Source organism: Pyrgilauda ruficollis, unplaced genomic scaffold (genome assembly GCF_017590135.1).
Source record: "Pyrgilauda ruficollis isolate IOZ18807 unplaced genomic scaffold, ASM1759013v1 scaffold11, whole genome shotgun sequence".
NCBI classification, from domain to species: domain Eukaryota; kingdom Metazoa; phylum Chordata; class Aves; order Passeriformes; family Passeridae; genus Pyrgilauda; species Pyrgilauda ruficollis.
Window position 1 is genome coordinate 5,392,816 of NW_024509210.1, and position 15,272 is coordinate 5,408,087.

Consider the following 15,272-nt stretch of genomic DNA (forward strand, 5'->3'; position numbering starts at 1 on the left):
AAATTAAAGCATTAGTGATGTTAATCAAGAAACAGGAACATTCATGACAATTTCCTCAGTTTTCACTTAAGAAAGCCATTAACACCCCCCATGATGTGAAAAGTCTCACAATAAGAACTCTGCCATTTGCCCTGTGCTCTATCACATTTATGTTATTCTGCATACAGCTCTCCAGAGTTGTTACTGGAAGATCAACTTGTGCAGAGAACTCCAAAATGCATCAAGAGACACAATACATCATCTCTAGAAAATTTCCAGCCTTGGCTGGTTTGACTGACCACAGCCTCAGATCCAGGCACTGAATTTTTCCGTTCCACACAGGTGAAAAGCAAAGCACTACATTCAGGGTGCTCCTTTATCGTTTTTTTCATCCTTTTTTTTTTCCATTTTTTTTCTTTTAGCAATTTACCTGACACTGCCTTCTTTCTGCAATCACTCAGAGGAGTGTTTTATTGCATGTTAAAAGACAAGATATGTATTGAAAGTAGCAATTTTATTTGAGTTAAAATTATTTACAAAAACCCAAAGACATACTTCATGAAACTGGTACAAACTATTTTTCCTGCCGTTGGCTTTTGCTCCAAAGATCACAGCTGAGAAATACTGTATAAAATAAAAATAGGATTGGATTCAGAAAAGTACTCTACTGTTCTAATTTCCAATTGAGAGTATTTACACAAATATTTACAATGGAAAAAATGTTACTTTAAAACTTTAATTTGCAAGTTGACCTCAAGTACCCTTTAATGCAGAGTTATTTGAGGGTCTAACACACAAAAATGCACTGCAGTTCACAGGGTGATTTCTCCCCCCACCCTCAAAAAAAAAAAAAATCTGTATTTGTCAGTGCTTGACAATTAGTTACATTTAAAAAAAAAAACTGTTAAACACTGAGGTAAATCAATTCCCAAACAATTACCAGTGTAACAAAGAAAGGTAGTTGTCCCTGCTTTCCCCTATCATCACATTTGCATCTTCTTTTTTCTTGCCATCTCTCCACATGAAACTACATAACAAATTGGAAATCTCATTATAGATGTGAAAATCTCTGAAATCCAAAAACTAGATGTGCCAGATATTTAATAATTTTCTCCTGATGCAGATCATTTACGTTACACCTTTTCCCTCTCTCTCAGCACTGTTTTGGTTTTTTTTGAAGAAGGGGAGCACAACCTCAAAAACTTTTCTAAGTTACACTGATACACTACGTTTTAGAAGGTGATGAGAGAAAATGCAAAAAAAAAAAAATGACCAACGTAAGATTTTTGCCGTTAATCAGTTACTTCCTTACAGAATTCCCAACAATCTGCATTATCAAAAATAGGAAGACATAGAAGGCAGCCACTGTATGTAAAAAATTTACAGCTGGCACTGATACAAAAGCACAAGTTCTTAACTTTATACACGGAGATAACACAAGATCTAAAAGCAGGTTAGATTTCCTGTTATTCCCCCCTCATTATACATAGATCTAATATTTTTATGGCTTCAAGTTTTACAAATTCAATGGAGTAACATGATGTAACTACCTATACAGGTATTTAAAAATGTCAACGAAGCGGATCGCAGAACAGTCTGCAAATATTCAAGACCACCTTAATAAAAATACTTAATAATCAATTCTGTTGGTCTGAATAGTGAGTGCAAGAAAAAAATTGTTTAAAAAATCATGTATTTTCTGGGATTCTTTGTTCCACTTCAGTCCTCAAACACAATGCTTTGCTGTGAACTAAACCTCAGACTGAACAAAATCTTAGCTATATCAGCAATTTAAGGCTTTGTGTTGTATGCATTTCAACTCTGTCATACTACAGAAGGATGAAATAGAAAGATTATGTCAGCTGGAAACATTAATCCCCATTGGTGTTTTAGCTTCTTTAAAATTATTCCCCCTAAAGCATCCAAATTAATTGTATTCAACATTATAAAACACACCTTGAGTTCTTCCTTGAAACAAATTAAAACAGCATTTCTTAAAAGTTTTTGCTTATCGGAAGTGTAAACTACCCTAAGTGAGTGTTTTTTACATCTTTTTTTTTTTTTTTCTTTCTTTCTTTCTTTCTTTATTTCATTGTTTTTTTAACAGGGCACAACTTTTTACGGTCACTATTCCTTTAGTGGATAACATACCCTCAATGGCTTTATGTGTTTATGGGTCTGCATGCTCTTGGAACTACAAAGCGTTATGGTCTAGCAGGTTACAGTACATGGGCCATGGGAGTTTTAGAACTGAGAAATAGCTCAACAACCTAATTTCAATCCAAACAGTATAAAAAATAAACTATCCAATCCTCGCCTCTTTGGATTCCAACAAATTTTAAATATAGACAGTAGTTAAAATCACAAAAGTATTTAAAAATTTATATTTTATGATTTTGGAATCATCTAGTAATAAAAAAAGCAGGAGCAAATTAAACTCAAATAGGAGCGGTGCTGCTGTCCAGAACTTCTTTATTAGAACATTTGTTTGATACCTCAGTAGCTAAGCTGCCTTTGCACCTGGCTGGCATGAAACAGTGGCTCAACAGTAAACAGCAGTTGCACTATCAGCAGCAAGTTTTTCCCCTTGAAACTTGTCACGAACAAAGCAAGAAAAAAGATAGGGAGGGTAAACCCTGCCAGAAATATTTAAATACTGCACTGCATCATAAACAGCAAGGTTTCTTTATTTACTTTCCTCAGAACCTTTTTCCCCTCATTTTTGATAGTTGCAGATTGATGTAGTAACTGTCTTTTAGAAAATGCTGAATGCATGGTTAAGAGACCAGGTAGCCTTAAAAATCCGAACACGAATGACACAGATGAATGCTCTTGGTATATCCTTCAAGGACTTCTTTCATGACTTCTTCTTTTGTCTAAGGGTAGCTCCAGCATTAGAGTGCCTGCAGCGGAAGTTAAGTATCTAGCAGTGTTCCAAGTATTCAATCACCCTAGAGATAGATTTCTGGCCTGTTGTTCCAACAGCACACTGGAAAAGCAATAGAAAACACAAGTAACAAACAAGCATTTGTAGCACCTCCTTCAAATATCTGAGAGCTGTTCTATTTTCAGAATTTTACTATTTACAATTATGCATCAGTAAAAGCAACTAGGCTCAGGCAGCCAATTCAGAAATATCTTCCTGTCCACAATATAATGACAGACAAAATTATGACAGACAAATGGCCTTTCAGTATTAAAAAACAGAATATTGTCCTGTGCTCTTACGAAGATACAAACTGAAAAATGTTAATGCTTCTAAAAATGCATGAAATAATAACAGAACACAAAAATACAAAAATATCTACAAATATCAATTTGAAATATGCATTACTTACAGTAAGGTTCATAAAACTGAGAAATTTTTTGAGCATTTCAGTCATTATCGAGAAGTCCCCTTCAGGTAAGTACTCCCTCACAGTAGTCACATTGATCTAAGAAATAAAACAATCTTGTCTTATTTGGGAAACATTTTTCTGACACAGAACAATAATGTTCCGCATGTGAGATGCACTGAGACAAGTATATTCACAGCATAAAGATGCCTTCTGCTGCCATTTTTATGATTTAAGTTTCTTTTAATCAATACTCATATAATCACTGTGTTTATGTTTATAGAAAACAATTGCTTAAATAATTTTTTATTGTTGGTTTGTTCAAGTTTTAAAAAAAATAAAATAAGAAAAGAAAAAAAAAAGACTATCAGATGTTCTCAGGACCCACAAGATTATCAAGCCACTCCCCTGATAGGGAGAGGCTCTCCCTTTACGACTGTGGAGGGCTGGGTATTACTGATCTCACTGTCAGTCTCACTCAGAACACTGAAACTGTTATGGACACTGATCAGTCCAAAGACACAGAACAGCACCTTAAAGGCCATTTCTGCACCATGGTAAGTTCAGACAAGCCCGAAGACAGGTCTGAACTCATTTGCACGTGAACACATTTTTGACAGACTTTACTGAGTTCTCAGCCATTGGAGTTCCGTATTTTTAACTTCAGCTTTCTACTACATATTTCCAATCCGAGACAATTATTTTGAACTAATAGGGACACACACAAGTTCATCTGATTTCAATGGAAGAAGAAAATTAAAGCAGACTGATAAAGAATAAATAAGTTACTAAATAGTAACTTCCTTTATAAAACTACTGAGAATGAACAGGCTTAGCCAATTTTCCTCTGCCTTTCCAAAGCTAATTCTTTTGCTGGCTACAAGGAAGGGGAGAGAGGTAAAAAAGGTCAAATATTCAATTCCAACTGTTTTTGATAAACACAGTGATGTTCAAAAAATTTGTTTTGGCTGGAATAACTCTGGCAACTCTTCCCAAAGCTGTATACATCAGTGTAGCTTCACCAACGTATTGCTCACACTGAAGCCCAATTTAATAAACCCCTTTCAATGCAGCGAATTATCACTTCATTAAACATTATACTGGACTTAGAATCAACTTATTCCCTTACTGGACTCTCCTGGCAGAGACAGCCTAGAAGCAGTGCTGTGTATGAGGCCACAATGCAGTCTTCCATGTGCTTCCCAGCATGCTGAAGAGCTGTAAAAGAGACAACAGTCTATTGTATTCTCTAAGCAGCTGGTATCTTTTACTGATGCAAATACAATCCTTCATTATCACTTTCCAGAATGCTTTTTCCTCAAACAAAATGAGCTTTTGGACCGAGATTTCAGAGATCAGGAAACACCACACATACTGACTCAGCAGCACATTCTTGGTCTTCATTCAGTTTCAACTCTTTCTGCTGCACAGTATTTTGTCATTTGCCACTTCAATGTGCAAACTGTATGATGAACACCCCAAACTATCAATGCAATGTTTCATGTGATACTACATGCCTCTAAAACTTCCCCCAAAGTAGTTTATTGTGTTAAGGGTAACAGGCACAGCATTTTCTGCTGATGACTCTGCATTTTAGGAAAAACCACAAATAACTGCAGACACCAGTTGATGGAGCTACAAAAAGGAGGAAGGATATAAAGCAAGCTTGGAGAAGGTAATATACCACATATATTAACATAAGATGAAAATACTATTAAAAGTCATACCCTGAATCTACTATTAGAAGATTAAACAAGAAGGAATCATGTTTCAGATCCATTTTCCAGAGATAACCTATCTAACAGGGCAGAGATACTCAGACTCCTGGAACAAACTACCAAAGATGCAGTACATCATTGCACTACACAGGCACTTCAGACACCACTGATGAAGGGAAAAGACAGACACAAAGCAGATGAGGACAGAAGAGGCAAATAGGGAGAGGAAGGGAAAAAACCCCTACTCTTAAAGTAGCTTGAAACAAGAACCCTGGAAAATAAAATTAAGGCAGGTAACTTTCAAGGACCGTTCCAGAACAAGGTAACATCCTAAAAGCCATCCTTTCCAGAATATTTTGTACATAGAGAGTCCCAAAAAGGTCTGTTTTTTGGTTTTTTTTTTTCTGTTTCTTTTGGGCTTTTTTTAAAAAATTTTTTAAGAAACAGATAATAGTTAAAAGAAGCATAACAGCTCCTACTTCTCGTGCTTCAGATGTGAATAGCTCCTACTCATGCAGCAGTTTCACCTGGGATACACTGAGGAAATCTCAGCCCTAGAGACTGGATGTAGAGAGGAAGCAGAGGACAAGGAGGGATTTTCTGCCATCACACTGTTCTTTGCTTTTTCCAAGCTCATCACAGCCAGACAACGTACCTTTATTAAGATCAAGTTCTTCATCATCTTCCTCCTTCTTATCCTTCTCCTCAGTACTATCTGACTTCTCTGTGGAGACCCACTGGATCTCCCCACTTGTCTCCTGCCATTCCCCACTCTTATCATGCTGAGCTGTGGGAGCTTCTTTAATCAGCTCGTCCGTCTGGCTCTCGGCGAGCTGTGCCGCTCGCTCACACTCCAGGAACAGCTGGTGTGGGGAATTCCAGGAGAATTTCCATTAGAAACTAAACCCTAAACACATTGACTTAATACTTTTATTTCCTGTTCATAATTTACTCCTTAATACAATTAGCCTTCAATACTTTTCTTAACAACAGGCTTTTCCTCCTCAAAGGAAAATATAATGTGGTCCAACACCAGCGCTGTGCTCCAAAGCAAGATCTCCCTGCCTGGTGCTGAACAGCTTGACAGGCTCCTCTTGGGCATCATAAAAGTTTAATCACTTTCCTTGAGACATGGCTGGAAGACTAAAAGCTGCCATAATTTCTTGTCCATTTTTGTTCTCTACCAATTTTCCTTTTCTTTTCATGCTAACTATTCCCTCTTGGCTTTCTTAGAGCAAAAATATGAAGGAGTTGTTTAAAATGAGAGCAAAGAAAGTGAATGAACCAGGAACCCCACATTAGACACTTATTTTCACTAATTATTTCCCATACCATACAGCCAGTTTTAAATATTGCTTTGCCAAGCTACATATATTAAGGTATTTAATATTATTATTTTTACTGATTTTTTTGCCTGCTACTGGACAGTTATTTCACAAAGTTAAATACAACTGCTAAAAGCATCCATAAAATTAACTCCACTGAAACAAGCCATCTGTAATTTCCTTTCAATTTTTTCATTTTAGTTTGCATGGTGAAGCTCATTTACCAAAATTATTGGTGGATTTTTTTTTTTAAATTTCTTCATTTTATTGACGGATTTCTTTTTTTCTTTACAATCAATTTAAGAATGTTGTTTCACATCCATAATCATTACATTTGTATTTTATTGCTCTTTATAAAGGATGATCCTGTATTTTGATTTAAAGTTGCAAAGTCCCAAAAACATAGTACTTTAAAAAAAATTATGGAAGCAAAGTATGTAACAGCAAAGTAGCTTACAGCTGGTTTAAAACAGAAGTCAAAGTAAATAATCTAGGAACAATAAAACTAGAAATAAATTGTATGGGAACAAAATAGTTTTACTGGATGTCTGTAAACCACTGCCTTTTACAGGAAGCTGTTTCTGCAATGGACAGCACTACAGAACTCAGGGTTGTGAGCAGCAATCTTCCCCCTACCCTGCTCCACTCCTCAAAATGCTAAACAGAAAAACTGACACATTTTCATTGCTGAGTTCTCCCTTCCTCCCGACAGTCTGATAATGAGAAATGGGAACTACTGCAGGACAAACACTTCTCACCTGCACTAAAGCCTGAACAGCATCAATCTGTCCAGTTATCTTCAGGCTTTCGTCTCCTTCGCCCGTACACAAGGAGTCAAAAGAACACGATGTTTCCATATTGACAAGGCAGTGCCTGTTCCGGGCACTGTATTCCACGAGATTGATCAACAAACCCAATCCCTGCAAAATTGGAGAGTCAAAAAGGATTACACACATTGGAAAAAAGATGATTTAGCAAAAAACATCTATTTAGATAAACATCTTTGGCCTTATCTTTCTGAGAATACAGAACTTATGAAACACTCTGACAGACAGGGGGATCAGGATTTAAAGAAAGACAAGACAGAACAGAGATCCCTGGACAGGAGAAATTTTATGCAGGAATCTCTGTTTTTCTAATTCTAAACATGAAAACATTTTTGGAGCTGAGAATTCCTTTACAAAGGTTAGGGATTCAGGCGTCCAATCCTGAACTTATGCTCATAAGAGATCCTTCATATACACAATTTCACTGCTGCTGTTCGGCCACTCTGACTCATTTTATGTAAGCTGAGGTAAATCTGACAAACCTTTTCACTCAAAGAACAATATCAACCATATTTCCAAAACTGAAAAGATGTTTGAAAATCATTAATTCACCTATTTATTTAACTACATCTCTTTGTTCATCAAGCAGTGTACTTTTTCCTACCAAACACAGGAAAAAAACCCTCAAACCCACTAAATCCTTACAAAAACTTTAAGTACCTCACTTTAGGTATATATATTGTCACTGAAAACTGCAGGGGAAACTATTCCTTAATGAGCAGCTCAATGCACAAGAAGGAGGCAAATAATTTTCTGCTGATACAAGAAGCACAAGAGCTTACCAGCACACGAATATCAAATCTCTGTTCTTGAGGTAGGAACTTCGGAACCTGAAGCACACAATTCATCGCTGTGCCTATCAGACCATCTTGTTCACCTGTTTTTGTACTACCCCATTCTGCAAACAAAGAGTTCAGAGGCTCAGTAGTGAAAACACTCACATTTATAATGGTAAGCAGCCTAATAAAAACCTTTTGGCTCTAATGACAAACCAGCCCCTCTCAGCCCAAGCCCTCATCTGAACACTTCACACTTGCAATTCCTCACCCAGCTTGCAAAGACAAATTACTGAGGGCTGCAAGCAAACATCTACCATGGATAACTGTTTTATAGCACTGGACTTGAAAAACCATCATAGATACAAAAAAGTATTTACACTAATGGTTTATTTGACACCTCAGCACAGAATATGCACAAATTTGTTGTCTTACCATTATCATTTGTCAGGTTGAGCAAGACCCCAATGATGGCCCTCATACAGTCTTCCACGGCTTTACCCACGTGGTTGGTTACATTCTGGTGAGGCACAGACTTATTGTCTGGTAAACAGATACTGTCTTCAGCACGATTATATCGCTGGATTAACTCCTCACAATGCTGCAGTGCTCTGCAGGGAGATGGGGCAGAACAAAATTATCTTCACAACATACAGAGCACTTCACCTTTAGACTTGTTTCACAGGGAAAAAAACCTGAAACAGAGCTTTATGCAGAATTTTTCTAACACCCAGTCTGTAGGGACAGATAATAAACTTATCACCTGTAAAATCTTTTATAAGCTTAACTGAAAATTGTGTAAATAAAAACCTGGAAATCTCAGGGCTTTATCAGCTTGGTATTTCAAGAGCAAGTTAATTTTCCTTCCCAGCTTCAACACATGGTCTTACAAAAGCTATCTCCTGCTCCTACAAACCCAGCCTCTCATATCCTCTGGCACAACATGATTCTCAGAGTGCTACCAGAATGTTCTCTTGTTATCTTCTCAGAACTACTTCCATTCAGTAAGGAATGACACATGACTTCCCAGCAGTAATATCCTAATCTTGTAACACTAATGGACCACAGCCATGACTTTACTGCATAACATTAGTTTCATGTTAAACCACCACACTGATTTCAGTTACAAACAAAATCAGAAATGTCAAAAATATATGCTGGCTTAATTAACAGATTAAACTGTGGTTTGCTGAATTTTAATTTAAAGAAAAATACTCCAAATATGTAATCTATAACCATGAAATCATGTTTCCAATGAGGTATGCAGAGTCAAACTTTCAGCTTCATATGTTCTATTAAGAAGAACAATACAAGGGCAGACAGGTTCTGCCAGCCAACTGAGACCTCACCCAGACTGAAAAATGGGTTAGAGGTGTTTGTACAAGAATCTCTGCCAGGGAGAAATGCCAAGAGCAAGATTTCACTATTTTAATTCTTAGTTACACTGTCAATTCTGCTATGCTCTATTCCAGTAAACAGTTAAGCATAACAAAAACACAATAAATAAATGTCACTTCATCCTCTTCTGTGTTCCTTCTTAGTAGAGCAGGAGATGAATCCACAGTCTGCAGCTTCTACAGACCAAACAGTAGCAGCCCTACACATTGGTAGTACTCAGGTAGTTGCCCAAACCCCCATCTACATGAACTTTACTCAATGAAAAAGCAACAGTGGAAATTTTGGGGTTATTTACCCCTAGAATCTTCTGGTATAAAGCATTTATTTTTTTACCTATCATGTGAGGTGTTTTGCAAAACTGGAGTTTTTGGGGATTTTTTTTCTACAACTTACTTAGCTGAGGAGACTATGAGCTGAGAATCTTTGTATGCTATCAGATAGCTCTGATTTTCTGGATTATGCACAGTTACCTAAAGAGAGAAGGAGAAAGTAGTATTAAAAATATGAGAGTCTTTTCCCCTGAAAGAGAAGCATTCCCTTTTACTACTACTATACTTTATTCAGGTCCACATTTCTTGGCTATTATCCAGTGTAAACTTTCACTTTTCATTTTTCAGTGTTTCCTTGGAGTTTTCATGTCTAAATAACTGTGGTACCGAAGATAAAACCATCTTCCCTGATGAAGTAGAGAAACCATGCAGCAGAATGCTTTGCCACAGCAGAACCCTGAATCCACACTCTGGGACTACAGTATCCCAAGGGTGTATAGAGAACACAATCATATATGTGGAATTTTAAGGACTTAATATCAAATCCACTTCTGAGAGCTTTTTATGCATCCAACCATAACACACAAGGTTTGCCTTGATTCCCTTGACTGAAATTTGGAATCCATTTTCAGAAGCAACAGAAGTTCTTTTCTTGGGCTTGCATGATTTGGCATGTTTTGAATTTTGTCATCTCTCCCAAGTTTCTAGGGATCTTACTACATCACAAACACCCCAAGTCCAAATATGAATTTTTTGACACTAGACAAGGCTCTTCTACTCTTGCTTGGCAATTCTATCTATTGAATATAAAAGCAGAAAATTACTCTGAATTTTTTTTTTTCTCACTGCTGAGCAGAAAGGTAAAGAGAATTTTTATGACACCCTTCAACAACTGTTCATGTTTCTCAGTTTTTAGCTTGCATTTACACTCTTTAAGTCTGTCCTTCTATTTGAGTGAAGAAAACAAGTAACCACTGTAACTACTTGCCCTCTCATCTGGGTTTAAGGTGTTGAGCGAGATTCATTGACCTGTACTCTGATCCCAAATGTTTGCTGATGTGTTGCTAGAACATAACAAGGCTCTTCTGCTTTCTTATGGTATCACGAGAGAAACAGAATAACACCAGTAACAAACACCAAACTCGCCAAAGGCATTGCAGAGAAGCACACACACCATTCCTGCCAAGTAAACTCCACAAAAGTACCACGTATTTTGATTTTCTTACAAGTTTTCAAAGAAATATTTACCACCTGCATTTACACACTGAACTGATGACAGGACTCGTTTGCCTTTCAGGACAATTTTGTCTTTCAGCACTTCCTCAGCTGATGGCTCAAAGTGGTGACTCTTAACATTGATTTATTGCTTCTAAGAATATCCCACTTCTATAATGATCAGTTATTACAAGACACACATTGGAGAGTCAAAACTCATGCCTCAAAAACAACATCCATAAACAGCAGCTTTTTGTAGGAACTTCGAGAAAAAGCATCATGTTATATTTAGTTATTTTTAACAAAAATAATCTTGGAGTGTGGTACACACGTTCAGAATAGCAAATTAAATTTTCAAACATTACAGAAACACTGATAAGCATCAGAAAGTTAGTACAGTCTATAAAAAAATAAAAATCAACCTTATAGATCTATAATGTGATTATATGCTCAAAGAATGTAAACCAGAACTGCTTAAGAAGCAGCTTTCAGGAATGCAAAGGCTCTGTTCATACTCACACTTTCCAAGACCCGTAAACATCTCTCTGCACCCCATAACGAAGCAACCAACTTCTCTTCATTTTCATCACTGCTTAGGTGATCCACACATTCTTTAACTAAACACAAAAAGAAGTTGTTTTCCTCCATAAGTAGGAGGTCTCCAAAAGCCAGGTCTACAAACTAACCAGCTACTCAAGAGTTATCAGCCTCGTTTTACACTTCACACACCTCTAATGGCAGGAAATAATCATGAAAACATGATCAACACTCCAAAATTTTTAATTTCTCCAAGTAGATGAAAAAAACAAACCTTACAACTTTGGTCTTTACACATTTTAGATGGTTGTTACAAATTACGTAACCACATACTGTTTTCTCCTGCTAATAACAGTGTCCAGCACATGACTATGTTTCTTAACTCTAAGTTCGTCTTTTACAAGACGAAAGAGACAGGACAAGCACAGAGTTCCCAGACTTTACAAGTCTGAAACAGTAACTTGAAACTGTGTTCAAACTGAATACTTCCATCTCTCCAGTCCTTCCTTTCTTTGTTCTCCCACTGCTTACTAAAGACCAAGCTTTATTCAGGCCAAGAATTTATTTAGAAATGTCCATTTTCCTAGCTAGGAGATTCTGATCAAAAACACACTAACACAGGCATATCTTTGAACCCTGCCCCCCTTTCCTCTTGTCCTCTTGAAGGGTTTACTTCCTTTGGTATATTTAGTTAAAACATATCTGGTCTGAAAATAATTCTAGAAGACTATAAAGGAGGAGATTCTATTCAAGAGTAAGTGTGCTCTATAGAGATATGTAAGAGCATTCTGTCCAAGCTTGAACCATTTTTATTCTCATGGACTGTAATGCAACATTCTACACATTCTGTTTAACATGAAAACTACTTTCAATCCCACCAAAAACAGATTAAAATCACTAATATTTCTCAGCTACTTGATATTGAATTGTGTATTTTATTTTTAATACTGCTAAGAAAAATACATAACATTTCTATTTTTAACCACAGCAAATGAACATTACAAAAAGCAAACATTTTATTACAATTAATTTCTTTTTTCATGCTGTCAAAGCAGTATCCCCACTATACCTTTATCTACAATATGATCCAGACCACCCAGAAGTCGCAGCTCTTCTTTAAACCAGTCCCCAGCTCGCTTTGAGGTGAGAGACAACAACGTTTCCATTGCCAAATGCCCAGTCTGAAAGAGTGAGGTTCTGGAGTTAGTGAAATCATCATGTGCAGCTGCAGCCAATGTAGCAAGTCATACAAATACACGTCATAGGAAAACCACAGAAACGAAAGTATAGATTCTGAGAACCACCACCAGAGGGAGCAAGAACAGACTGGAAAACATGCATTTCTTTTAAAAAATGACAGTACTGATAAAAAAAGGTACTTCGCATTTTTAAATTTTCTTTATTTTATTAATAGCTTAGAAAACCCAAGCAGATTCCTGCCATCTGTTTCTCTTGTTACGAAAATCAACAAGTGAAGGAAAGTAAATGGACAAATCAGCCAGGCAGTAAAAGAATCAAGAAAATCCCCAGTGAACACACTTCTCAACCTCTCAGATACATTGGCTTTGCTGCTCATAGATCACATTTGCTTCCAATGCAGGTATCTTGTAGTTTTAATTTTAAACCTACAGAATAAAGCAATTAAACTGAACAACTGCAGGAAACCTGCATATATTTACTGATACACTTTTTTGGAAAAAAGGAGGAAAACACATATAAACTCAGCAACAGTAAAGGTACATTCACTCCCTGCAAATGGAATTAGAGCAGTACTCAACAGGCTTGAGCAAACACTCCATTGTCTCAGTATGAGCCCTCCCCCCACTCCCCAGCATCTCCAGATGCTTTTCTTGCTTTCAATTTCCAAGGAGGAGAAGAAAGCTGAAGATCAGATAAAGAAGTTCTGGGTTGTAGGAGCAAGCCCTGCAGCACATTGTCACTATGAGCATAACAGTTACAGCATTTCTCCAGGGCAAATGGAAGAATCCTTGGGTCAGCAAAGGGTTGTGTGGATCAAGAGAACACAAGCAGCAGCAAATCTATAGCAGGTCAGTTAATTTCCTAAATACCTTCACCACAAAAGCTCAAAGGCCACACAATATTTAAAACAGAGTGATTAGTTTTCTGCCAGAGGGCAATAACACTTCAAATAACTCTTAAAGAATATAATCTTATATTTGTACACACTTAATAAGGACACAATTTTCTCCTTTTTTTAAATAAAAGCAATGAAACCTCATAATCCTTTTGCTTTTGAGTAAAATAACCCATTACATTTAAATTTTTTGTCAATTACTACAAAATTTTAACATCAAAGGCCCAAAACATGGTTGCCTTAACATTTCAGCCTTATGCTGAGAGTGAAAACAAGAATAAGCTCTTTCACCATCTGAAAACAGAAGTCACTCCTGAAGGCTTTTGTTATGATGCAACAGTGAGGAGGCAGCTGCAAAAGCAGGAGCTCCAGAGGGCTGTGCTCACTGACAGACGAGGCCATTTGCTGAGGTGAAGGCCAGGTTCTTCAGGTTTATCTTCCTCTAATGCAGCGCAGCGAGCCTGGAACAATTTCAAGCTGCACACACCTCCTTCTTGGTTCTGGGTTTATGTTTTTAACATAAATAGCCATCAAGAAAATAGAACCTTTGAATATGCACCAATTAGTCCAGCCTCACTTCTAGACAGACACACAAACAACGTTGTCTGTGGGAAGAGGGAGCTGATTGATCACCTTTGCTTGATCTGTGTAAGATTCAAACAAGTGAAGGTGTGACTGGTAAGGCACAAACTGGAGGTATAAAAACATCTGCAATCCTCTTGTTTCTCACTGGGTATGTCTGAATCAAAAAAAGCACAGAGCTTTTCTTTACCCCCAGAAGATTTGCATTTTGTTTTTTTTTTTTTTTGCATTTTCTGCCTGTCATTTATTACAAAACAGAGATTACTTATTGTATCTCATGACAGGGATCTACATGAAAGCAGCTTGATCTTCAACATATGAAGTTCATTATTGTCTCAACTTACCATTGCTACTATTTTAAACTGGAAGAGAACCTAATCATCTCATTTGGCTTGCAAATATTCTCTAAATACTATACAGTCTCTGCTTCTAGATGGTGCAGCTGGGAGGAAACCAGTTTCCATCTGTGAGGCACTACAATATTCAATGCATTTACAGCAACAGCTCGAAATAAATTTAAGAAATAGAGCTGCCTCAGGGAAAAACCCTCAAATAAAGCAGCTGAAACTGATGGCCGAGGATATTAATGCTCTTTACTCATGAACAACTTCCTCATAAGACAGAGACCCTTTTGATATGTCCTCTCCTTTTAAAACCCATGTCTAAGAAAACACAAGAACAGAATTACAGTTCATAAAAAAGCAACAGGCTACATCAGATTATGAATATGAGAAAAGCTCAAGCAGGAGACAGTGGTCTTTGTGGCTGGATGCTTTAGCAATGAGGAACCTGCACCAGCTGTTCCATGCTTAATAAAGGGAGCTGTCTTACATTTTATAGTGCAAGAAATATCCTGGCACTGACTATGTGAGCTGCCTTCAGTGCCAAAACAGCACTGAAAGAAGACTCTGATTATCCCAAATCCTAGCTGATCACCACCTAGAGAACAAGTTTCAGTCTGTGGTGGTGTTTTCAGACTATAAACTGAAAGTGCAGAATATTATCTCATGTTCTTTCTTTCTCTGCAGATTTCCAAGGCCAGAAAGTTAATTCAAGCTCCCTACCAGCACCTTTCATATGTTTGTATGAAACAAGCCTAAAAATTTAAAATTGTAATCCATTGTCACCATAATCTGATTACCAAAGTTAACAATGATGTCATGGACATTATCTTCCTCACCCAAAATTCAGCTCCTGCTAAAGCTACAGAACAGTG

General features: G+C 37.1%; 1 protein-coding gene across 3 annotated transcripts in view; it reads right to left on the minus strand.

Annotated features, from left to right (window-relative positions):
• Nucleotides 1–474: 474 nt before the first annotated feature.
• Nucleotides 475–15,272, minus strand: part of WAPL (WAPL cohesin release factor) — a 64,293-nt gene continuing 49,495 nt past the window's right edge. For all 3 annotated transcript variants that reach the window (XM_041475527.1, XM_041475534.1, XM_041475517.1), the window contains 10 exons: nucleotides 12,449–12,560; nucleotides 11,362–11,459; nucleotides 9,752–9,828; nucleotides 8,396–8,571; nucleotides 7,967–8,082; nucleotides 7,116–7,277; nucleotides 5,688–5,895; nucleotides 4,444–4,532; nucleotides 3,318–3,413; nucleotides 475–2,968 (listed from right to left, as the gene is read on the minus strand). In XM_041475527.1, coding sequence (XP_041331461.1) covers nucleotides 2,903–2,968; nucleotides 3,318–3,413; nucleotides 4,444–4,532; nucleotides 5,688–5,895; nucleotides 7,116–7,277; nucleotides 7,967–8,082; nucleotides 8,396–8,571; nucleotides 9,752–9,828; nucleotides 11,362–11,459; nucleotides 12,449–12,560 — 1,200 coding nt within the window. In that variant the 3' untranslated portion in view covers nucleotides 475–2,902. The remainder of the gene's footprint in view (nucleotides 2,969–3,317; nucleotides 3,414–4,443; nucleotides 4,533–5,687; nucleotides 5,896–7,115; nucleotides 7,278–7,966; nucleotides 8,083–8,395; nucleotides 8,572–9,751; nucleotides 9,829–11,361; nucleotides 11,460–12,448; nucleotides 12,561–15,272) is intronic.